The 20,755-nt window shown below is 50.0% G+C and overlaps 3 protein-coding genes across 7 annotated transcripts; 1 reads left to right on the forward strand and 2 right to left on the reverse strand.

The window, feature by feature from the left end:
- Positions 1-746: 746 nt before the first annotated feature.
- Positions 747-16,902, reverse strand: LOC122373667 (nuclear pore complex protein Nup133-like; the record flags this gene model as incomplete). Its single annotated transcript, XM_043351957.1, has 19 exons — positions 16,606-16,902; positions 15,660-15,775; positions 15,145-15,326; positions 14,663-14,785; positions 14,222-14,425; positions 13,694-13,867; positions 13,404-13,530; positions 6,650-6,814; positions 6,125-6,302; positions 5,697-5,847; positions 5,088-5,241; positions 4,703-4,815; positions 4,238-4,344; positions 3,689-3,908; positions 3,226-3,456; positions 2,223-2,352; positions 1,704-1,837; positions 1,227-1,432; positions 747-888 (listed from the first exon to the last, which is right to left on the reverse strand). Coding segments are annotated over exons 1-19 (2,988 nt in total), but the record flags the coding sequence as incomplete, so codon positions are not given.
- Positions 8,148-13,045, forward strand: LOC122373676 (probable protein BRICK1-B). 2 transcript variants are annotated; one of them, XM_043351978.1, is made up of 3 exons: positions 8,148-8,246; positions 9,566-9,992; positions 12,657-13,045. In XM_043351978.1, exon 2 carries the CDS (start codon positions 9,574-9,576, stop codon positions 9,802-9,804), a length of 231 nt encoding a protein of 76 aa, XP_043207913.1. In that variant the 5' UTR covers positions 8,148-8,246; positions 9,566-9,573; the 3' UTR covers positions 9,805-9,992; positions 12,657-13,045. The 2 variants fall into 2 exon arrangements, with proteins under 2 accessions (XP_043207913.1, XP_043207912.1); XM_043351977.1 differs by lacking the exon at positions 8,148-8,246 and having other exon boundaries at positions 9,532-9,992.
- A 637-nt stretch (positions 16,903-17,539) lies between the features above and the next one.
- On the reverse strand, positions 17,540-20,160 carry LOC122373677 (enoyl-CoA hydratase domain-containing protein 3, mitochondrial-like). 4 transcript variants are annotated; one of them, XM_043351982.1, is made up of 4 exons: positions 19,974-20,160; positions 19,316-19,524; positions 18,719-18,910; positions 17,540-18,564 (listed from the first exon to the last, which is right to left on the reverse strand). In XM_043351982.1, the coding sequence occupies exons 2-4, from the start codon at positions 19,517-19,519 to the stop codon at positions 18,076-18,078; spliced, it is 885 nt and encodes a 294-aa protein (XP_043207917.1). In that variant the 5' UTR covers positions 19,520-19,524; positions 19,974-20,160; the 3' UTR covers positions 17,540-18,075. The 4 variants fall into 4 exon arrangements, with proteins under 4 accessions (XP_043207917.1, XP_043207916.1, XP_043207915.1 ...); XM_043351981.1 differs by having other exon boundaries at positions 19,947-20,120; XM_043351980.1 differs by lacking the exon at positions 19,974-20,160 and adding an exon at positions 19,889-19,924.
- Positions 20,161-20,755: the final 595 nt, after the last annotated feature.

Consider the following 20,755-nt stretch of genomic DNA (forward strand, 5'->3'; position numbering starts at 1 on the left):
CTCTCTCTCTCTCTTATCTCTCTCTCTCTCTCTTCTCTCTCTCTCTCTCTCTCTCTATCCTTCTCTCTCTCTCTCTCTCTCTCTCTCTCTCTCTCCTCTCTCTTCTCTCTCTCTCTCTCTCTCCTCTCTCTCTTCTCTCTTCTCTCTCTCTCTCTCTCTTCTCTCTCTCTCTCTCTCTCTCTCTCTCTCTCTCTCTCTCTCTCTCTCTCTCTCTCTCTCTCTTCTCTCTCTCTCCTCTCTCTCTCTCTCTTCTCTCTATCTCTCTCTCTCTCTCTCCTCTCTCTCTCTCTCTCCTCTCTCTCTCTCTCTCTCTCTCTCTCCTCTCTCTCTCTCTCTCTCTCTCTCTCTCTCTCTCCTCTCTCTCCTCTCTCTCTCCTCTCTCTCTCTCTCTCTCTCTCTCTCTCTCTCTCTCTCTCTCTCTCTCTCTCTCTCCTCTCTCTCTCTCTCTCTCTCCTCTCTCTCTCTTCTCTCTCTCTCTCTCTCTCTCTCTTCTATCTCTCTCTCTCTCTCTCTCTCTCTCTCTCTCTCTCTCTCTCTCTCTCTCTCTCTCTCTCTCTCTCTCTCTCTCTCTCTCTCTCTCTCTCTCTCTCTCTCTCTCTCTCTCTCTCTCTCTCTCTCTCTCTCTCTCTCTCTCTCTCTCTCTCTCTCTCTCTCTCTCTCTCTCTCTCTCTCTCTCTCTCTCTCTCTCTCTCTCTCTCTCTCTCTCTCTCTCTCTCTCTCTCTCCCCTCCTGCTCCCATCCCTCACCTCCAGTACAGAGAGCGGCAGCTGCTCCTGAAGCTGCGTCAGCTCAAACTCGGGCTGCAGCCGCGCCAGTCTGCCCTCCAGCTCATTGCCCTGCCGGCCGGCCAGCGCACACAGCTTCGCCAGACTCAGATAGGTCTTCTTCCTGTGGTACGAGAACGACAGAAACGAGTGGGTGGGTGCTGGTCAAATAAGGACCCCACGCCATCCAGCGCCATAGCATTAACCGCACCACAAACCATCTCCATCCAATATTGATCGAGTAGCTGTGGCTCGGTACTTCGTTCCAAGCGTTGCAATAAAGCGCTCAAAGACGTGGAACATAATTAAAGACATGAATTCCAACGCGTTGTTCTTGAGCAAATCTGGCAAAACATTTTTCTTTGAGTGTTCCCTTCGCTTCTCACCGCGTCCTACCCCACCAGCTCCCGTGTGGCGACCTTGCGAGGTCCATTTCCACCGTCCACCCATCCGGCGGCTCACCTGGTGAGGAACTCCGTCTCCGACGTGGCACACTGCTCCAGTGTATCCCCCGCCTGTCCATACCGCCCGGCCTCCAGCTCATTCAGCCAGCGCAGGCCGCGGTACTCCTGTAGGAAGCCGGCGAGCTCGGCACGGCGACACTGGCTGAGCAGCTGTCCGCGCCGGCCCTGGTCCAGGTACCAGTTGAACAGGAAGTCGGCGAAACCCTGCCCACGGAGGACATATCAGTCAGCGGGGTCACCGGTACGGGTCGGCGGGCGACATATTAGTGAGCTGGGTCAATTATGGTACAGTCAAGTCATAGCGATAAATTACAAAATATAACGGTAAACAGAAACAGCATGGCGAGTGCAACCTGACTGGGACGCTAAAAACTATTTAGTTACGATAAGTTAGGTCTAGCCATGCGGATGAAGTTGTACGGTACAGATGCATTAACGCCGACGACCAGCGTCTCTCTCCCTCCTCTCTCCGTACCTTGTCGGCGAACTGTGTCAGGTACTTGTTACGCCGCTCGGTGCTGTTGGTCTTCTCACAGACCTCCACCAGGATACGGAAGTCGAGGTACTTCTCGGCCAGACTGGTGGCACGCTCGTACTCCTCAGCCTCCACTGAAACGGGACGGGCGGGAAATTTGGGGACTTACAGTGCAGACGGGGCAAACGGTAGTATGACCCCAGTCCCAACGCAATTGAAAATTGCAAATATCAAACCAGTTACAAACTTCCCTTCGCTGACCTAAATAAAAATCTAGAACAAAGGACCAAAAATAAATCTAATTTCAATATCGATTGTCTTGACACGATCAAAATTCATCATAGAAATCTTTTCACACTTCCGTAAACCATCCGCAACAGTCAACACCCTGCACTTCACCGCAGTCCAACACGCACTTCACCGCAGTCCATCACCGTTTCAGACATCATTATTCCTCTTCAATCCAAGTCCAGGCCCTCCATCCTACTCCACCCTAGTTCCCCTCCCCCCGCTGCTTACATAGCGGATGGATCAACTGGTAGCGGTCCTTTTCAAACTCCGCCTCCACCGCCGCATACCGCTCGACGCCGCGCAGACTCTCCAGCTGAACGGTGTAGCCGGAGAGCAGCAGGTCAGCCAGCTCCAGCAGCTGCCGGGTCGGGTCAGGTCAGATCAGGTCAGAATGGATGATGTACCCGGAAAGCAGCAGGTCAGCCAGCTCCAGCAGCTGCCGGGTCAGGTCAGGTCAGGTCAGGTCAGGTCAACTGAACGGTGTACCCGGAGAGCAGCAGGTCAGCCAGCTCCAGCAGCTGCCGGGTCAGGTCAGGTCAGTTGAGTGTAGCCGGAGAGCAGCAGGTCAGCCAGCTCCAGCAGCTGGCGGGTCAGGTCAGGTCAGTTGAGTGTAGCCGGAGAGCAGCAGGTCAGCCAGCTCCAGCAGCTAGCGGGTCAGGTCAGGTCAGGTCAGTGTAGCCGGACAGCAGCAGGTCAGTCAGCTCCAGCAGCTGGCGGGTCAGATCAGGTCAGTTGGGTGTAGCCCGACAGCGACAGGTCAGTCAGCTCCAGCAGCTGCCGGGTCAGGTTAGGTCAGTCGAGTGTACCCGGAGAGCAGCAGGTCAGCCAGCTCCAGCAGCTGGCGGGTTAGGTCAGGTCAGGTCAGGTCAGGTCAACTGAACGGCGTACCCGGAGAGCAGCAGGTCAGCCAGCTCCAGCAGCTACCGGGTCAGGTCAGGTCAGGTCAGTGTAGCCGGACAGCAGCAGGTCAGCCAGCTCCAGCAGCTGGCGGGTCAGGTCAGGTCAATGTAAGAATAGGGTGTTACACTTGCATTGTGAAACAAAACGTCTTCAAGTTTTTCACTTCGTCTCTCGTTCCCGATTCATATCAGTCATCGATAACCATGATAGCTCCACTGCCCCTTTGTTTATCCTTACCAACATTCTCCCTTCCTTTTCCAGCTATTTCCCTCATCCTGTCCAGCTTATAAAATACTGGTCCTGGTGAAGCCTGGCCTGTGTCTCCCCTGACCTGCTGGTAGAGGCTGGTCCGTGTCGCGCCCGTCTCCGTGTTGGGCAGCGCCTGTTTGAGTGTGATCTGGTACTGACGGTGAAGCAGCTCGCGGGCCGGACCGGCCGTGCCCCAGGGCTGCCGCTCGCGGCACTGCTGCTGCTGGGGCCACTCAGATCCCTCCTCCCCGGTGGTGGGGGTCTGTTCAGGGGTTAGGTCGGCCGCCGCCGCCGACACAGACGTCAGCATCCGCTGAGGGCGGAGGAAGAAGGCGCCCGTCATTACTGGTTAAGGTCGGTTGCCTTTTGGGGCAGCAGTCAAGGTCAATGGACAGTGAAGTCAGTGATCAACGAGGTCAGTGCTAACAGGGTGACTTGCTGGTGTATTCCCATAACTTAATATCAGAGGCCTCACTTATCTCGCCTTTGAATGGTTATTCGAGCAGCCAGACGCGACTGTGCGGCGCCCGGCCCGTTCCACTCACCACCAGTATGGTGTTTGTGTCCGAGGTCAGCTGCACCAGGTCGCGCGGCGGAGCGCCCGTGGCCAGCAGCTCCTCCTGGAGGCCGACCAGCGCACCGATAATATCGTCCACGGCCGACAGGTGGCGGAAGAAGACGTCCTGCGCCGTGAGCGGGTGCTGCGGCACCTCGCCGCGCTCCTCGACCACGCGGGTGACGGCGTCGTCGACCACCTGACCCAGTCTGGCGAGTGGCGGGTCACAGGTCAAACACAGGTCAAACATTACCACCTGATTCAGCCTGGCAGGTCGAAGGTCAAACACAGATCACAGAAAAGAGTCATCGAACAGTTGACCCAACCCAATGTCTCAAATAGTTCACATGCCATAAGCGCATTGTGCAGGTCAAACACAGGCCACAGAAAGACCAACGTCACGTCCAATGCCTGACGTCCTAGCCTAATGTCATAGACTGGTCACTTGATAGGCACGAAGCAAGGCGACGTCCACCATGAGTCACCTGCAGTACCAGTCCATACTAAGCCCCGTCAGCTATCGCCGTCCCCTACTCACTGTGCCGACTGGTTGGTGAGCGCCATGGCGGCCAGGATCTTCTCGTGGTGCTCACGCAGCACCTGAGTGGTGGCCACCGCCGAATCCTCGCGACTGATACCCGTCAGCTGCGGAGGGACAGACGTCAGCAGTTGTTTCAGACGGCAAGGAAAACAAGCGGCAGACGGCACTCACCACGAACAATCATGGCCCCGGTCTACCAGAGTTTAAACAATAATCATTAGTGAGAATGTCATTATGGTAAGCGCAGTAGCTCCTCAGACAACACATTGCGGTTTGTTTCTCCCGGCCTATCCGTCGTCGATCGCCCGACGAGTATACCCTTTCAGGACCCCCGAGTCCATTCTTCATTCAAAGAAGCAATCATCCGAACAACAATGGCAGTTGGCACCGACAGCAGCTCTAAAAAAAACTAAATGCACTGACGTCACCACCGTTGCAACAGATCCATCGCATTTCTCTCACCCGGTCCCAGAGTCCGACGGCCCGGAGGAAGGCCAGGTAGAGCTGGTGCGCCTCCCGCTTGTCGCCGAGCTGATTTAGCAGGATCAGAGAGTTGGTCGTCGACACGGTGGCATCTGTAAGACGGTGCAGAGCGAGACGGATGTCAACGCTTGGAGGAAATGATTGACACGGTAGTTAACGCTTACCGAGTGAGAGAGCAAACGCGTAGAACAAATAAATCTAGATAATTTGTGACTGCATTACATACTGCGTTCCTCCCAGATTTATTCCTGTAACACCATTCCAGAGTAACACAAAAAAGTGATTTTGCACGAAACCCACGCTTCGTCCCATCCCCATCCCTTTCCACTGTCATACCACCCTGCCACGCTGCAGTTTTACTGACCGTGCGGCATGGCCTCAGCCCAGCGCGGGTCGGACGCCGGGTAGTCGTTGATGACGTCCGCGCTCAGGTCGGCCACCGTTTTATCCAGCTGTGAGTCGAACCCGTCGGCCGACCGGCGCGGAAACAGCTCCTCCACCAATTCTGCGCAGCGCGTCTGGAGAGAGGGACGTGTCGTGGGGTCAGACAATCACAGGCTAGCGACCGAACTGCGCTGGGGTAATGAAGCGGCGGCTGCTCTTGGGCCATTGTAGTTTATTGGAGCGTTAGGGCGCGCCAACTACTGGGGTCATTTTGCGCCCATTGCTCTTGGGCCGGTGCAAAGTGGTAGCGAAACCAAAGCTGTGCTCGCTGCAATAGACGTTGTTTAGAATCGAGCAGCGGGCAGCTTAAAAAGAACTTAGATTATCACCAACAGTTCCTATAACCAACATCAGCTGAGCCCAGCATGAAATTACATCGTTGTTGCCAATTGCAAACGTTTCTGACCAAGGTTTCTGGGCTACCAAATCCATCAAACGCACATCGCACTGTTCGATCCCAGCTGTCCTTCTCCTGCCCTCATTAGTCAATCACTGCCCCTAATCTCTCCCCATTCCCACCACCCCTCACCAGCTCGTTCCGGCAGTAGAGGATGCAGGCGGCGCGGAGCCGCGCCTTGGGACCGCCCGAGGTCAGCTCATCCACGTCTGCCTGAGTCATGGACACGTTCAGAGACTGGTTCAGCCGGCTCTGGTCCATGGTCAACATCGAGCCGGGGACGCTGAAACGGGGAGGGGCGGAGGGTCACGTGTTATACAGCAGCCTCGCATGTAAGCGATTCCACTAAGAACGTATGATGTACCAACGAATGTACGCCAACATTTATCAAATGTATTTCAGATGGAGCGTAATTCTTATATTGCTTACGCGATAAAAATACGACTCAAACGAAACGCATTTTACAAAAGGTGTCATTAGACATTGCTAGAAAGCAAAAATGTCACACGGTAGCAAAATAAAACGATAATCTGTAAGACCGCTGATCTCTCTCAACATACGTGGTGCTGGTATCGGCGACGGTGGTGGCGCCGCAGGGGGCGCGCGCGTTCAGCCTCAGCAGGCCGTGGTGGCTGGTGAAGACCAGCGGGGCAGAGTCGGCGCCCAGACCCCATCCGAGCACCTGGTCGGACGGGGACGACAGACGCAGCGTCTCGGCCGGCTCTGAGGGACACGACACTGCCGAAGGGAGTGGCGGTCATTAGGAGATAGAGGACAGTGTTGTAACGGGAGGGCATCAATAGACAGGATGGATGGATAACTGACGGATGTCGACCGAACACAGTTACTGTCACATGTGTGAAAACGACACATCGCCGCTGATATCTCGCGGTTGACAAAGATTGAAGACACCGGGACACCGGTTAGCAAAGGTTGACGCAGACGATCTGACACCGGCCACACAATGTTTGCGTATATAATACAGCGCCGATCACTCACGGTTGACGCAGATGATCTGACGCCGCAGCTGGATGTAGGCCCGCTCGCCGGGGGGGGGGGGGAGGGGGCAGCAGGAGGTAACTCACGGTTGACGCAGAGGATCTGACGCCGCAGCTGGATGTAGGCCCGCTCGCCGGGGGCCAGCAGGCGGAGCTCAGTGCCGGCGCACTGTTCGACCGGCAGCGTGTACTGGACGACGTCGAACCGGGACCACTGGCGCGGCAGACGGTCCACGCTGTCCTCCAGCACACCTACGAACAAGGCACAGAGAGGGTGTGAAGACGATGTCGGGTCATCACCTCACAACTCATTTTGCGAAAGCCACTTATCACCGTGGCCATATTCATCGATTGAAGACTTCGAAAACGGAAAAAAACCTGATCTGCCTACTCATCTGTGGCTAAAATAAGGTTGTCGCATACCTACATATCTGGATTTTGTATACCAGCAACCTAAGCTAAGAGCATCCCTTGCCAGCAGTACGGTACGGGGATAGGTATGGCTGAAAAACGTTGACAACTTGGGACAAACTCCGGAACTTCCGACCAGTCCCAGCCTAATCGGGCACGTTCGGGAAATCCCAACAAATTTCGGACTTGGCTAGTCAGTAGCTGCGACAATTTTGAGACTTCCAGTCCCGCACATCTCGATTAGTGTGGAAAACAGTTGGGCCGCGGGACTTTGCTGCTAGTCTGTCTAAAAAATGAGAGAAGTTTTCAATCGTTATCAATTCCAAATGATTTATCCATTTCTTGCAAAACTGCATGTATGACCCTGCCCTCTACCCTCCGATCGCGCAATTCCGGGTGTTCACGGGCACCGCACACTGCTGCGTGCGGTGTGTGCGGTGCGTCCAGCAGGCGTGGGGGTAGGGGATGGGTAGGCGGCTCTGACGTCACGGCTGCGTGCGGTGGACGGTCCGCTGTGGCCAGTCCCGACCGGCCACAGCGTTCGCTGTGTGCGGTGACGGAAGGCTGACGTAGGGACGCAGTGGGCGGAGCTTGGAGGCTGTGTGCGGTCCGACCGCACACAGGGCCCGTGAACAGCCCTCCGGTTCTGTGGCAGAATTTGGAGTCCAAAGTTTAACGTGCGCACATAGCCGCGCACGGCCGGTCCCCTCGCTGACTTCGCCTGGCTACGGCCTGCCACCAACCGCAACCATGCCCGTCAGGAGCCAGGAGGCCCATAAATGTCAAGCACCCGTCGCGCTTCGAGCCCGGACTGATAAAACCAGGAACACTTGCTCTCACCATGCGAAGTCCCACGCTCTGCCCTACCGACTGAGCTACGGGACCGGCAATATAATTGTTTCAATATAATTGTTTTTTCAATTATATTTTCAATATAATTGTTATAATTGTTTTAAAGCTCATCTAATTCTAATAAGTGTTTCGTTTCAGCAATTAGCATATACGTGATACGACATCTTCCAGCCCTATGTTTCGGTCAAATAACAATAGCTAGAGAATTTAGCTGAACTATAGTATCTAGGGACTTTTTTGAAATTTCTCCGTATTACGAGCGCTTCCATTCAATTTCGTAGCATCTGCGCAACAATCGCAACACAACACTTATTTGCTTTGTGGATTGCACAGGTTGGTGCGTTTTTCTAATATTTGTGTTAAAGTGTGCTCAGATCAGTTTATTGTATTTTCAGGAAGAATATACGATTGAAAAGAACAAGTGAGTTAGTTACTTATCCTGTATCTTTTCATCATAAATGGATGGAAATATTCCACCACAAATACCAAGCTTTTCATTTTGTAATTTTCATGTATTCAAATTTTGTTCTGCATGTTTTTCAAAGTCCATGAAGTTAAATTAATCAATTTAAACAACACTTGACACTTTGATCAACTATTCTTTTTGCCTGTTATGGGCTAAAAATGTTCTGTATTATCAATGTGTTTGTGTTCAGACAGGAGTAGAACAATGTTTTCATGAATAAGTCATGATATACCATTCCTCACAGGAAAACAGTTGCCTGAACTTATAGACTGTTTTATCAACATTTCATACCGACTGAGTGACAGCTTGTCTGGTGGCCCTGCCCGTATCAAAACCCAGAGGCGGATCCAGCTCAGAGGTTTGGGGGGGGGGGGAAAACCATAAAAATTTATCGATTCTTTCCATGCATCGTCCATAGGCGCAATGTTAAAATCATGCCGTTTGGGGGGGGGCAAATGCCCATTTTGCCCCCCTGGATCCGCCACTGTCAAAACCAGATACATTAAATTGCATTAGTAATAATGGCACATCCTAATGTCTCAGTCAACTATTACCTTGTAAGAGGCAGAACATCATTTTCTAGTTGACTGTAACTACCCTGATATACACATCAGATGGTTTGGCAACTATTTTAATTGTTGAGCATAATTTAGGAAGTGCCAAACATCAACTTTGGTCCTATCGCAGTTTTGGGTGTGTACCTAATTCAATCAGCATGCTGTTGGTTGGCACTCCGTTAAATGGAAATTACATACTGAGGTTTCTGTCTCATTTATGAACAGCACAGTTCATATGCTTTTCACTAAATAGGAAAAATGCCAACAATTTGGCAGTGGTGATAATTAAACATCCACTAACAATGTTTCAGTCACATGTTAGGTACATCTGAAAAAAATACTTCCATTGCATCCCATAATTTTGTTGACCCATATTTTTTGTAATTTTGTTAGTTCATGGCATATCTCAAACAGTGCTCAGCTAGAGTTTTAAAAGTTTAAGCTGTCATAACTGCAATGAAAATGAAACTTCCACCACAAAGAAATATCTTACCAAATACCATGGTTGAGATAACACTCATCTTTTACCTCATCCATGATCGAACCCAGTGCAAGATACTTCTACACAAAATTTTAAGAGGGAGAGATGTTTTCTGGACCTTTTACAAATGCATCAGTTCACTATTTCTATCTTGGAGACTTTCAATCATGGTATTTATTGCAGCCTCTGATATGCGGTTCGATGATGGCCTCTAAAAATGCTTTTGTCGCCCACAGTCCCCATCATGGCTACCAACCACCGAGAGGCCATTCAAATGCAGATCCAGCAGGACTGGGCCAACCGCGAGTACATCGAGGTCATCACCAACAGCATCAAGAAGACGGCCGAGTTCCTCAACTCGTTCGACCTCAGCTGCAAGTCGCGGCTGGCCATCCTCAACGAGAAGCTGACCAAGCTGGAGCGGAAGATAGACTATCTGGAGGCGCGCGTGACCAAGGGAGAAACGCTCAACTAGTGGTGACTGTAGTGTGGGACTCACGGTGATTAGAACACTGAGACACACTGGAAACTCGCGTCGCGCGTGGTGTCTGAACATGGTGCGGTCCCATGGAACGTCCACTGAAGTAGTCGTCTCTGGCAGACTTCTGTACGGCCCGGAACGACTGAACTATCAGAGTACCTGCTGCTAGTGGCTGAACCCGAGTGAATATTAGTTTTCCAAGCGCAATTGGGTACAATTGCGCTTGGAAAACAATGACGTGCTACTTGCCGGATGCATTTATCGCAGCCCCTCAGGCGACCCCCATCGAAGTGTTGATGATTTGTCTTGCTTACTCCAAAATGCGATTTCTCTCAAGCACACTCACCTGCTCATTGTTGGGGATTTTAACATTCCTCAGATTGACTGGGAAAACAACTTTTGCAGCGCATCTGAAGCACATTTTGCCAACAAGTTTTTGTCTGCCGTTCAGGATGCATTCCTGTTCCAGCATGTCACCAAGCCTACCAGATTTAGAGAGGGTTGTAGGCCTAGTATACTGGATTTGGTGTTTACAAATGATGAGAATATGATAACAAAGATCAAATATTGTCCTGGACTAGGAAGGAGTGATCATGTGCTACTGAAATGCGATATTGCCTGTTACAACAAAAAATGTTCTTCTGCCGGCTTGAAATGGAATTTTCACCGCGCTGACTTCACGGCCTTGCGTGTAAAACTACATGCAGTTGACTGGAGCTGTTTGTCAACCATGAGTGTAGACGCGGGTTACAAGTGGTTTAGGAGCAAACTTGAATCGCTGATGAGTGAGTGCATACCCAAAGCAAGGAGCGTCAAGTCTAAAAAGAACGTTTACATGAATAGCCGTTCACTAAACCTCAAGAAGAAGAAGAAGGTACTGTGGTCAGTGTACATGAGAACGCAAGACCCGATCGACTATAGCAGATACAAGATTTGTAGAAATAAGCTTAGGACATTGACTCGCCAGTTAAGGAAAGATTTTGAAGCTAAGATATCAGCAAACATGAAAGTAAACCCGAAGGCTTTTTGGAAATATGTGAACAGCCGCCGTAAAGTTAAATCAAGTATTGGTGATCTAAGAAACGACCAGGGCCAGCTTGTTAGCGAGGAAAAAGAGAAGGCCTCGCTCCTGAATGACGTCTTCTCAGGCGCATTCACTATTGAAAAAACGGATGTCGTGCCACAACTAGCAAACCGTTACACAGGGCCGCCGCTGATCGATATACCAGTCAACCTTTTCACGGTGATGGAAAAGCTTAAAGCACTGAACCCCAATAGTGCCCCAGGAGCTGATGACATTCACCCCCGCGTTTTAAGGGAGTTGAGTGGTCCTCTCTCCCTTCCCTTGACATTACTGTTCCGAAAATCGCTTGAAACTGGGTCTATTCCTGCAGACTGGAAGCACGGTAAAGTCATACCCATCTTTAAGAAAGGTGAAAAGGAAGACCCAAGAAACTATAGACCTGTCAGCCTCACATCTGTTCCCTGTAAGATTCTTGAGTCGCTCATCCGTGATTGTTTAATGGACCATTTGCTGTCAAATGACCTGCTGTCCAAGGACCAACATGGCTTCCGCCCGAAGCGATCTTGTGACACGCAACTGCTTGACTCTATAGACTCATGGAGCCGCCTGTTGGAGGACAAGACGGAGGTCGAAGTGATTTACCTTGACTTCCGAAAGGCGTTCGACTCCGTCCCACACAAGAGACTGATAGGCAAGCTGCGCTGTTATGGTATTGGTGACCGAGTGTTGTCTTGGATTGAATCATTCCTGGAAGGCAGAATGCAGCAAGTGTCCCTATATGGAAACCTGTCAGACCTGGTCCCTGTGCGCAGTGGTGTGCCCCAAGGCTCAGTGTTGGGCCCATTGCTCTTCTTGCTTTATGTCAATGACTTGCCAGATGCTGTCACTTCAAATGTGCGAATGTTCGCGGATGACACAAAGCTGTTCTCAGGCATCTCTTCTGAACATGATGTACGGACATTGCAGGCAGACCTGAACGCCCTCGTGGAATGGTCTAGAACTTGGCAGCTGCCATTTAACGAGAATAAGTGCAAAGTGCTTCATGTTGGTGCAGCCAAGGACCGCCACTCATTTCAAATGGGGTCGGACAGACTGACAAACACGTCAGTCGAGAGAGACCTGGGTGTGCAGGTCGACTCAATCTTGAAGTTTCGACAGCAAGCGTCTACGGCGGTCTTCAAAGCGTCTCAAGTTCTTGCGGTCATCCGCCGGTCCTTCGCCTTTTTAGATGAATTTACCCTGCCTCTTCTTTTCAAATCTCTCGTGCGGCCTCACCTGGAGTTCAGCAGTCTTGTTTGGGGTCCGTTCAATAGAGCTGATCAGAAGGCAGTCGAAAGGGTCCAAAGAAGAGCCACCCGGTTAGTGGTGAGCATCCGCCACCTTCCATATCCTGAAAGGCTGAAGAGACTGAAGCTCCCGTCACTGTATTATCGGCGTAGACGCATGGATATGATTCACGCATACAAGATGCTGCACGGCCACGTTGATACTGATCCTTCAGAGCTTCTGGCAACGAATCCTGAAAGGCGAACTCGGGGTCACACACTTAAACTACGGAAGCCTCGTGCAACCTGTCGTGCCAGACTGAATTCATTTTCTGTACGGTGTATTAACGATTGGAACGGGCTTCCAGCAGAAATTGTACATTCGCCCTCAGTCAACGTCTTTAAGAACAGGCTGGATGCGCACTGGGAGTCGATCTGGTACTCCACTCCTGTAACAGACTGAGTACTAAGTGAAGTTATGGAAATCGGCGAGAACGGGCCCTACAGGACATCGTGCCTCTTGTCCCGATAACACGAAGATGAAGATGAAGATGAAGATGAATATCGATGCCCGCTCTTGAGCCATGTGCTTCTTGATATGTGGTGAAGTAAGGGATGACTGTATACTGTGTCCAAAGGACGTTAGCCAGCGCATTATTGAAACGGTCAAACCAAGGTGAAGCCATTATCTCCCGACCAGAGATTCTCGGTCGAGCGCTTCCAATGCCATTTCTGTTTTAATATTTACATCGACTGCAAAGAAGAAGGCCATACACTTGAAGAACTTTGTCGCTTAGTTAGTATAGAAGCAACAACCAGTCGACAAACTTTGCTTTATGCCGCATGCGACCGATCAATCCTCATGTTGCTTGTGTGGCCACCATGTACAAGATGTTTTGTTTTGTAAAGAAACAATGACGTAGACTACAATACATAGATACGTCAGCATGTCGTTGAAATTATCATGGGAGGATGATAATGAAATTTCATCTTGGGCTTTTACCTGACTATGAGTGTAATACTCAGTGAAATGGCCAGGTCTGCTAGCAGACCTTATGAGGTAATGTCTGCTTTAATAGGCCGGAAAGTGAGGTGATGATTTTGTGCACTGGCCCATTTCACGGTGTGCACAGGACACAATCGAATCATGGTGTCCTGTCGTAACACCTTAGCCTTTTCGCACAGTAACGTAAAAATCGCATCAGCTGTACCAGTAACTTTGCAAAAAGAAGTCCAGCAGAATAACGAATACGACCGTGCCGTGCTGTGTGGGGAAGAAGTACCGCTTTGGCACATCGCCTTACCTATGGCGAATACGGCCGTGCCGGGCTGAGTGGGACTCAGTGCGGTGGCCAGAACCACGATGCCGACGTTGGTCACCCACAGGTCCCGCAGGGTCACCTCCAGTTCCTCGCTGGCTGTGTCGGCACTCTGCGGAAACGAAAAGCTCATATCGATGAACAAATAGATGAACAGCAATAGCTTACATTCAATAGCTCTGGGGAGCTTTCAATATTCAGACATTACACACAAAACAAAACCTGCCGTTCCTTTACGGATTAACTCCGCGTGCCTCCGCGGCCTATTTGCTTACCCAGAGGTGCTGAACGAAAGCGTCACGCGCCAGCCGCTCCACGTCGAGCTGCGAGTCCATGTGCTCGGCGTCGGCCACCCACCAGCGCTGCAGGTGGCGCGCTGTCATCACGTACACCGTGTGACCGATACAGTCCGGCTCCTCCGGCGCCGCCGCTCGCAGTGAAACCAGCGGCTGGAGAGAGGGGGGCAGGGTATCAGATGGTGTGCGACATGGTCGCTAGTGAGAACCGATAGTTTGCTCATGAAAATGGCAATGCGTTCATAAATGATTTTCATACGAGAATGAAGGATGGAGAAATATTCAAATAGCATTTGTTATTCCTAGTTAAAAAAAGCACAATCTTGTGTCCAAGACTTGTGGTGTTCTCAATTTGTGGTGAATCAAGCATATTCAGCTGCACAGTTCCTCGTTATCAATGCAGTATGCAAGACCAATACAGGGTAACTATCTAACGCCGACGAAGCCCGCCCCAATCACCGTGGGTCCCCCTGCGCTCCCGTCCGTCTGTCCGTCTCCAGTCCTCACCTCCTCAGCTCCGGCGGTCTGCATGGCTCCCCAGATGAGCGAGGAGACGCGCCGGCCGATGCCGCCCAGCAGGCCGGCCGGCGGGGCCAGGCGACGGCAGCCCAGCGCGCCGCCCGGCCACGAGACAAGCACCAGCGTGGACGTGGTGGTGGCCAGCAGGCAGCTCGAGTCGCCCAGACAGATCAGACGCTCACACTCCTGGCCCTGGACACGCGGGGGGGGGGGGGCGTGGGGTCAAAAGTTGGCATCTTCGCATGTATGAAGCGTCACAGGACGCCCGCAACAAAGCACTGTCCGATTTTAGAGATCCGTCATAGTCCAGAGATTGGACCAATCTAATCCAACATCGTTGCGCGTGATTCGTTCACACTAACAGCGATTACTTGAACGCAAAATCCCACACTACCAAATCGTGTTCCTGAAGCATCCCCATTACCGTACCTGCAGGTCAGCGTTGCTTTCAGTGCTGGAGCTCTCATAGATGACGCTGGGCCAGAAGCGCAGCGTGCCCTCGGGGGACACTGCCAGACAACTGGGCACGTGCACCTCGGAGCCGCCGAGCACCTGGCGGCGCGCACAGGGAGCGGTCAGACAGTTACGAAGCATTACTGACTGCCGAACTAACGAGATTACTTTCGAAACGTTAGAAATTAGTGACATTGACGACTACCAACTGATGTACCAGGTGTAAAACTAAAAGCCCTTTCTGCATTCCCATGAAATTAGTCTCTAATTGTTGCAAGTATATGCCTAATATCAAAGAACGATTCAACGACCACTCCATCGTACCTACGTCAGAGTACGGAGTCCCTCCCGGGAGCCCGCCACACGCCCCTTTTGTAGCGACTTCGCACGGTGCAACAGGTCAATGTGTGACGAGCCGAGATCCCTCCCCGCTGTTGTAGAATCCGGCGGCGTCTTACCTGTACCAGCTCAGCGCGGTGCGCCAGGTCACTGGGCGGCAGGGTGAGCTCGCGACACAGCGCCAGGCGGCGAGAGGCCGCCTCCGAGCTGGACTGGGCATAGCGCCAGACGAACAGGCGGCGGCCGCACACCAGCCACGCCCAGCCGCGCTCCGACACCTGCACCGATACCTCGCCAGATCCTGGGGAAAGGATACAAGAGCTATGACACCTGGACTTATACATAACACCATGCGAACAGGAGTCAAAGATAACAGGCTGAAATGCATACCACATCTAATATGACTCACAGGAACACATGCATCTCAATCAACTGTGATAAAGCTGTGACAGCCACATTCTGTAAAATAGAACAGGGAATTTAAAAGCAGGCCAATGCTGTTATTTCTCCTGTTGATTGAAAGCAACATAATAACCTTTCATTCTGGCTATTTTTCAATATTCAGTAAAATTTCAACTTGTTTATACTCTTTTCAGTCATTGTAACACCCACATTTACTAGCATTAAAACTTACTCTCAGATGAAGACAGCACTTCAGTGACCAGCACTGGAAGGGGAGACCCCAATGACTCCAAAGAGTATTCTTGAGTCTCTTCAATGATCCTTGAAGTATGCAGACCAGCCCCAGGACTGTAACAGAGAAATGTTGAATGAAAAATGAGAGAATGAGAGAAATGAGAAATGAGAAATGTTGAATGAGAATGAGAGAAATGAGAAATGTAACAGGAAGTCATTGGGAGACCCCAATGACTCCAAAGAGTATTCTTGAGTCTCTTCAATGATCCTTGAAGTATGCAGACCAGCCCCTGGACTGTAACAGAGAAATGTTGAATGAAAAATGAGAGAATGAGAGAAATGAGAAATGAGAAATGTTGAGTGAGAATGAGAGAAATGAGAAATGTAACAGGAAGCTTCAAAGAAAAAATATGTTAAAATGAAAAACAATACAAAATAATTCACAAGAAAAATCTTCAACATCCAGGTTTAGATAGCTAAGGATAAAACACTGTAGAGCAAACATTGGTATTTTATGAGGTATCAATATATATGATGTTGCTGTAGTCTGATCCATGCCAAGCTTGCAGCCAAAGTGCCCTGCTGAAAGCAGGGGGTACTTTCTGTACATACAGCTTTTACACTCAGATACGCAAATTATTGAATGGAGGAACTAACTGCCGAAGGAACTCCAACCTCAACCTTGACATGGAACGGAATATAATTGCTGTATTAAGGTATTCACTGACATCTCAAGGTGCCATTTGGCACCAACATCTTTAAGTCACGTCCTACCTAAGGTAGGTAGGCACCTTAACAATATCTCTGCAGCAGGCAACTAGGTTGTGGGTGCAAACATGTTGAAATGCACCATAAATGCAGAATACTGAAAACAATCTTTACATTACAAGTAACAACCGTTTATTAGTGCAGTGTCGGAAAAATAATTACTGAATTAAACCTACCTTGCAGAAAATGATGAGCTGAGCAATCCACGTGATTTTATGGCAGATTTTGACTTAGTTGCAGACGTTCTCGGAGATCCTCTGGCAGAAAATGATTCCCGAGAAATTGCGTTGACTTGTGGAGTATACATCTTGCGAGCTTTCAATGGTGCTGTCAAGGAAATTCAAGGTGCAAATCAAGTTTCGAATTAACTGATCTGCTCTCAGTTATAGAAAATATATAACAATTCACCACACAATCCTAGCGTGTGAACGCAGGGTATATTGGTGAACGCGCCCGCGGAATTCGATAAATTCACTGTTTGAAGCAGCTGCGCATTATATGTAACAAATCAAAAGTTTTAATTGCACTTTCCGCTTTTCTACAATCAGGCAGCAAAATGAGATAAGCATTGCTCTAATAAATGCTATTTATTTTGTAATATTCAAAATGAACAAATCGGCAACTTACCTTGATTAGAATCATAATATCACGAAAAGCAATATTTTGCCGCAAATGCGTGCAGTCAACCAGAGCTGCAACTTTACGAAACCTTGCACCTTTACCAGAATCTTACCTTTACCATGCCTTTACCTTATCACTCTTACGCATCGGTAAGCTAACGGAGTGTGCTCGAAAAATGCACAGTGAGAAAAGAATATGTCGTTGTAAATTGTCGCTTTGAATTGAATATTTGCTCATTTTTATGCAGCTGGAAGATCACCCATGGGAAGGCCCCCACCTACGAAGCAGACCCTTCTCGGATGGATAATATATAGGGGAGAGCCCATTGCTGAGCTACTCACGCCATACGCGGAATTCTGAAAGGGCGAAGCCGAAGTTATAGCGCGAGGGAGGATCAGTTAAAAAAATAGTGATAGAAGAGGTAGCGTTAATGACGTAGACGAGTCGGGCATCAGCAAGGTTGTGTTTCGAGATGTGAACGCGTTTGGATTCCAATGTATGTGGGTTTATTGACACATCTGAAGCACAATACGATAACAAAATCACACCCTGAACAGACATGAACAGCATGGATGCAGTACAAACCTCAGCCAATCTGAACAATAACAATGCCCAAGTTGACTGACATAACTTATTACTTACGGAATTAAACAGTTAACAGTTATACCATCTGAGTTGCAAGCACAATAACTCAAACAGCATCATAAACGGGAAGCATCCTCGACAATGCCTCAATCCGATCGTTATTGCACAGAAGGCAACAACTGAAACCCGCTGAACATCCAATGCCGTGCGGTGTGCAGCCGGCAAACACTTCCCGATTTATCCAACTACAACGACATAATGACATTGTTAATGCAAAAGGGAGCTCGCTGAAAGCATCCATCTGGTCGCCAGCCAAGCCAACCATATTTGTGCCGTCAGCCGATAACTCAACGGTTGCAGCGCACATGCAACAAAATATTAATGTGCGTTACCCCAGTAACAGCCTCCCACCCCCGCGGATACAAACCCCTTCGACCGTCCTAGTCATGTGCCTTGTCATCCGTGTGGGTCCACTTGGGCTCCCGCTTCTCGATGAATCCCCTGATACCCTCCTGTCCGTCTTTGAGTGCGATGTTGTCCACCATCAGCCGACTACCGAGCCGGTAGGCCTCGTCGATCGGCAGCTCCAGCTGCTGGTAGAAGAACTTCTTCCCCAGCGCGATGACGCTCCTGCTCTTTCGGACGATGGCGGCGGCGATGTGGGCCGTCTCGTGCTGTAGCTGGTCGGGCTCCACCAGCCGGCTGACCAGGCCGACACGCAGCGCCTCCTCACCGCTCAGCGGCAGCCCGGTCAGCAGCAGGTGGGCCGCCAGCCGGCGCGGCAGCACGCGCGACACGGCGATGCCCGGCGTCGAGCAGAAGATGCCCACGTTGCCGCCCGGCGTGGAGAAGCTGGAGCGCGGCGTGGCGATGACGATGTCGCACGAGGCCACCAGCTGGAACCCGGCGGCCGCCGCCGTGCCGTCAACCTGGCAGCCCAGGCGGCAGAGGGGACGTCAGCGGCCGTGAGCAGGGAACACGGAGACACGATGATCGCACTGATTCTCTGGCAAGTCATTGTCACCATCATTTCATTGCTAAATACATTCGAGACATCCCATTGAAGAGCCATCCGGGGCTCACCTGCGCAATGACAGGAACTTCCAGCTTTTGGAGACCCAGCATCAGCTCCGTGCAGGAATCGAACACGCACTGGTGGTGGTCGCGACCCTTTGCACTGGTCAACTCCTTCAGGTTGTGACCGGCAGAGAAGGCAGGGCCCTGACCGCTCAGCACTACCACCCGGGTGCTGGAGGACAGCTGATTCACATGCTCCTGGAGATCATGAGCATTGTAGAGGTTCATTCACTCAGAACAAATCATGGGAGGAATGGAATCTCTGGGCATTTTATGTGAGTAATTCAATTTTTTCCTCATTCAGGATAGTTGATAGAAATTGAGATGTCGCTAGTCCTTCAAGGATAGTTGCTGAAAGGCAAAAAGTATAAAATTCATAGCTGAAGCTTTGCAATGGAAACGATCTTCAAATAATCCAGCCTTGCTCTAATGCTGTGAAATGGTGGAAAGATTATCATACCAGCTTACCTGATACCTCTGACATTTAATGCATATAGACACAGGAACTCATGAATTTGTTGCAAGTTATGGAAGTTCAGAGTGTATTTGTACTGATTAATTGCAATTATAATTCATAGGTACAGGGACAATATTATGCCACACCTTTAGCTCACTCAGCATCTCCAGAGACAAAGCATTCCTGGTCTTGGGTGAAGTCATTGTGATATGTCTGACACCATCAGCATCATGCACTGAGGTTAGACTGCTGGCCAGCCGGCTAGAAGCCCAACTGAAGTTCCCAGGACCGACTCTGGTCCTCAGGAGCATGGAACTCCATCTGCTGAACTGCTGAGGGAGAGCTGCCATGATATCTGGAATGCAAATGGTGCTGTCATTCATGCTCATCTTGTTCATTCATGTCATTCAGGATGGAAATTCAAACACGGTCTTAAATTCAATGAAATAGCATTAAAATCGTAGCCTAGATTCAAGGTGCTAGCAGATACAGGTGGGTATACCTAGTTCAAGTTACCTCTACATCAGTGCACAATATTGATATCAACAAAACTGAAGAGAAAGTTTGAACAGTTAAATTTAAAAATATTTCTGCAATTTGCACAAAAAGGGCAGAGGGAAACATGCAATGAGATATTATGCGGAACAATTTTGACAACACAAGTCACAGCATCGACATTTCAATGTGCTGGTTAACATTAGGCATGGAATCAAAGGTACAGTTTGATAGTTTCGAATGATTAAATTCCAATTCAACAATACAAAAAGGTAACCGTACGTCAAAAACTCCCGCTGTTTTTCAGACCTTGCTGAATGCGCTTTTACGCAGCAGTCCCGACAGGAAGCAATAAGCAAGTGCTTGATTCTTGTTCAAAAGCACTACTCGAAAATTTTTCTCTGCTTGCGAATCTAAAACGCAATGTAAAGGAACGCTGAAAACGCTGGAGGGTCTTTCGTAGCAAGTGACATTGAACAAAATGTCTTACTTGTTTATGTCTCTGGCGCGCAATCCTTGCCTCAAGACTTCCTTTCAAGTTTACCAAATTTACACTAGCAATTTATTACTTCAAGCGTCTGCTTTTTGAGCGGCGTATTCCACACGGAAACAAACGTGGTTTGACTTTCGATTGCATTCATCATTTGAAAGTATGAGCTCAGCCCACCATACAAACGTCACCACTTCCCAATTAATTCCTGCCAGGCTGTAGGTCAACGTTCTTCAGAGCGTTCACGGACAAGCTATCTCGGGAAAACTGGGGTCAGAGCTGCCGCTGGACGGTCTCGGTGCCGTTCCGCTGGAGAGTCCGTCTGGAATGCATTGGAGGAGACAAAAAGGCCGCGTCTCCCTCGCAGTGCGTCCAAAACGCATCACAAATCTAGTGGGACCTGCCTGTTGTTATAAGCTATAACTGTGCACGTGAGTTTTGTCTACAAGTTTATGATCTTCCTCCGGTTTAACTTCCCTGAACTAACAACGCCTTCTTAGCCAAAAAGCACACGAAGATCAGCTAGACAGGTAGTTCTCACAATTCGTAGTCGTCATCTCTGGCAGAACCGTCATCCATTCGCCCAATAACAGTCACGGTA

The sequence above is a fragment of the Amphibalanus amphitrite genome, unplaced genomic scaffold (genome assembly GCF_019059575.1).
Source record: "Amphibalanus amphitrite isolate SeventyFive unplaced genomic scaffold, NRLGWU_Aamphi_draft 001533F_arrow, whole genome shotgun sequence".
Classification (NCBI taxonomy): Eukaryota; Metazoa; Arthropoda; class Thecostraca; order Balanomorpha; family Balanidae; genus Amphibalanus; species Amphibalanus amphitrite.

Bases quoted from the DNA above. Each gene is read 5' to 3' on its own strand.
- LOC122373676 (XM_043351977.1), top strand. From the start codon at position 9,547: ATGCTTTTGTCGCCCACAGTCCCCATCATGGCTACCAACCACCGAGAG.
- LOC122373677 (XM_043351979.1), bottom strand. From the start codon at position 19,867: ATGTTAACCAGCACATTGAAAT. The intron at 19,525-19,845 runs GTCGATGCTGTG...TTTGCATTCCAG, and splicing joins GTTAACCAGCACATTGAAAT to ATATCATGGCAGCTCTCCCT. The intron at 18,911-19,315 runs GTGTGGCATAAT...CATGATCTCCAG, and splicing joins AGATGCTGAGTGAGCTAAAG to GAGCATGTGAATCAGCTGTC.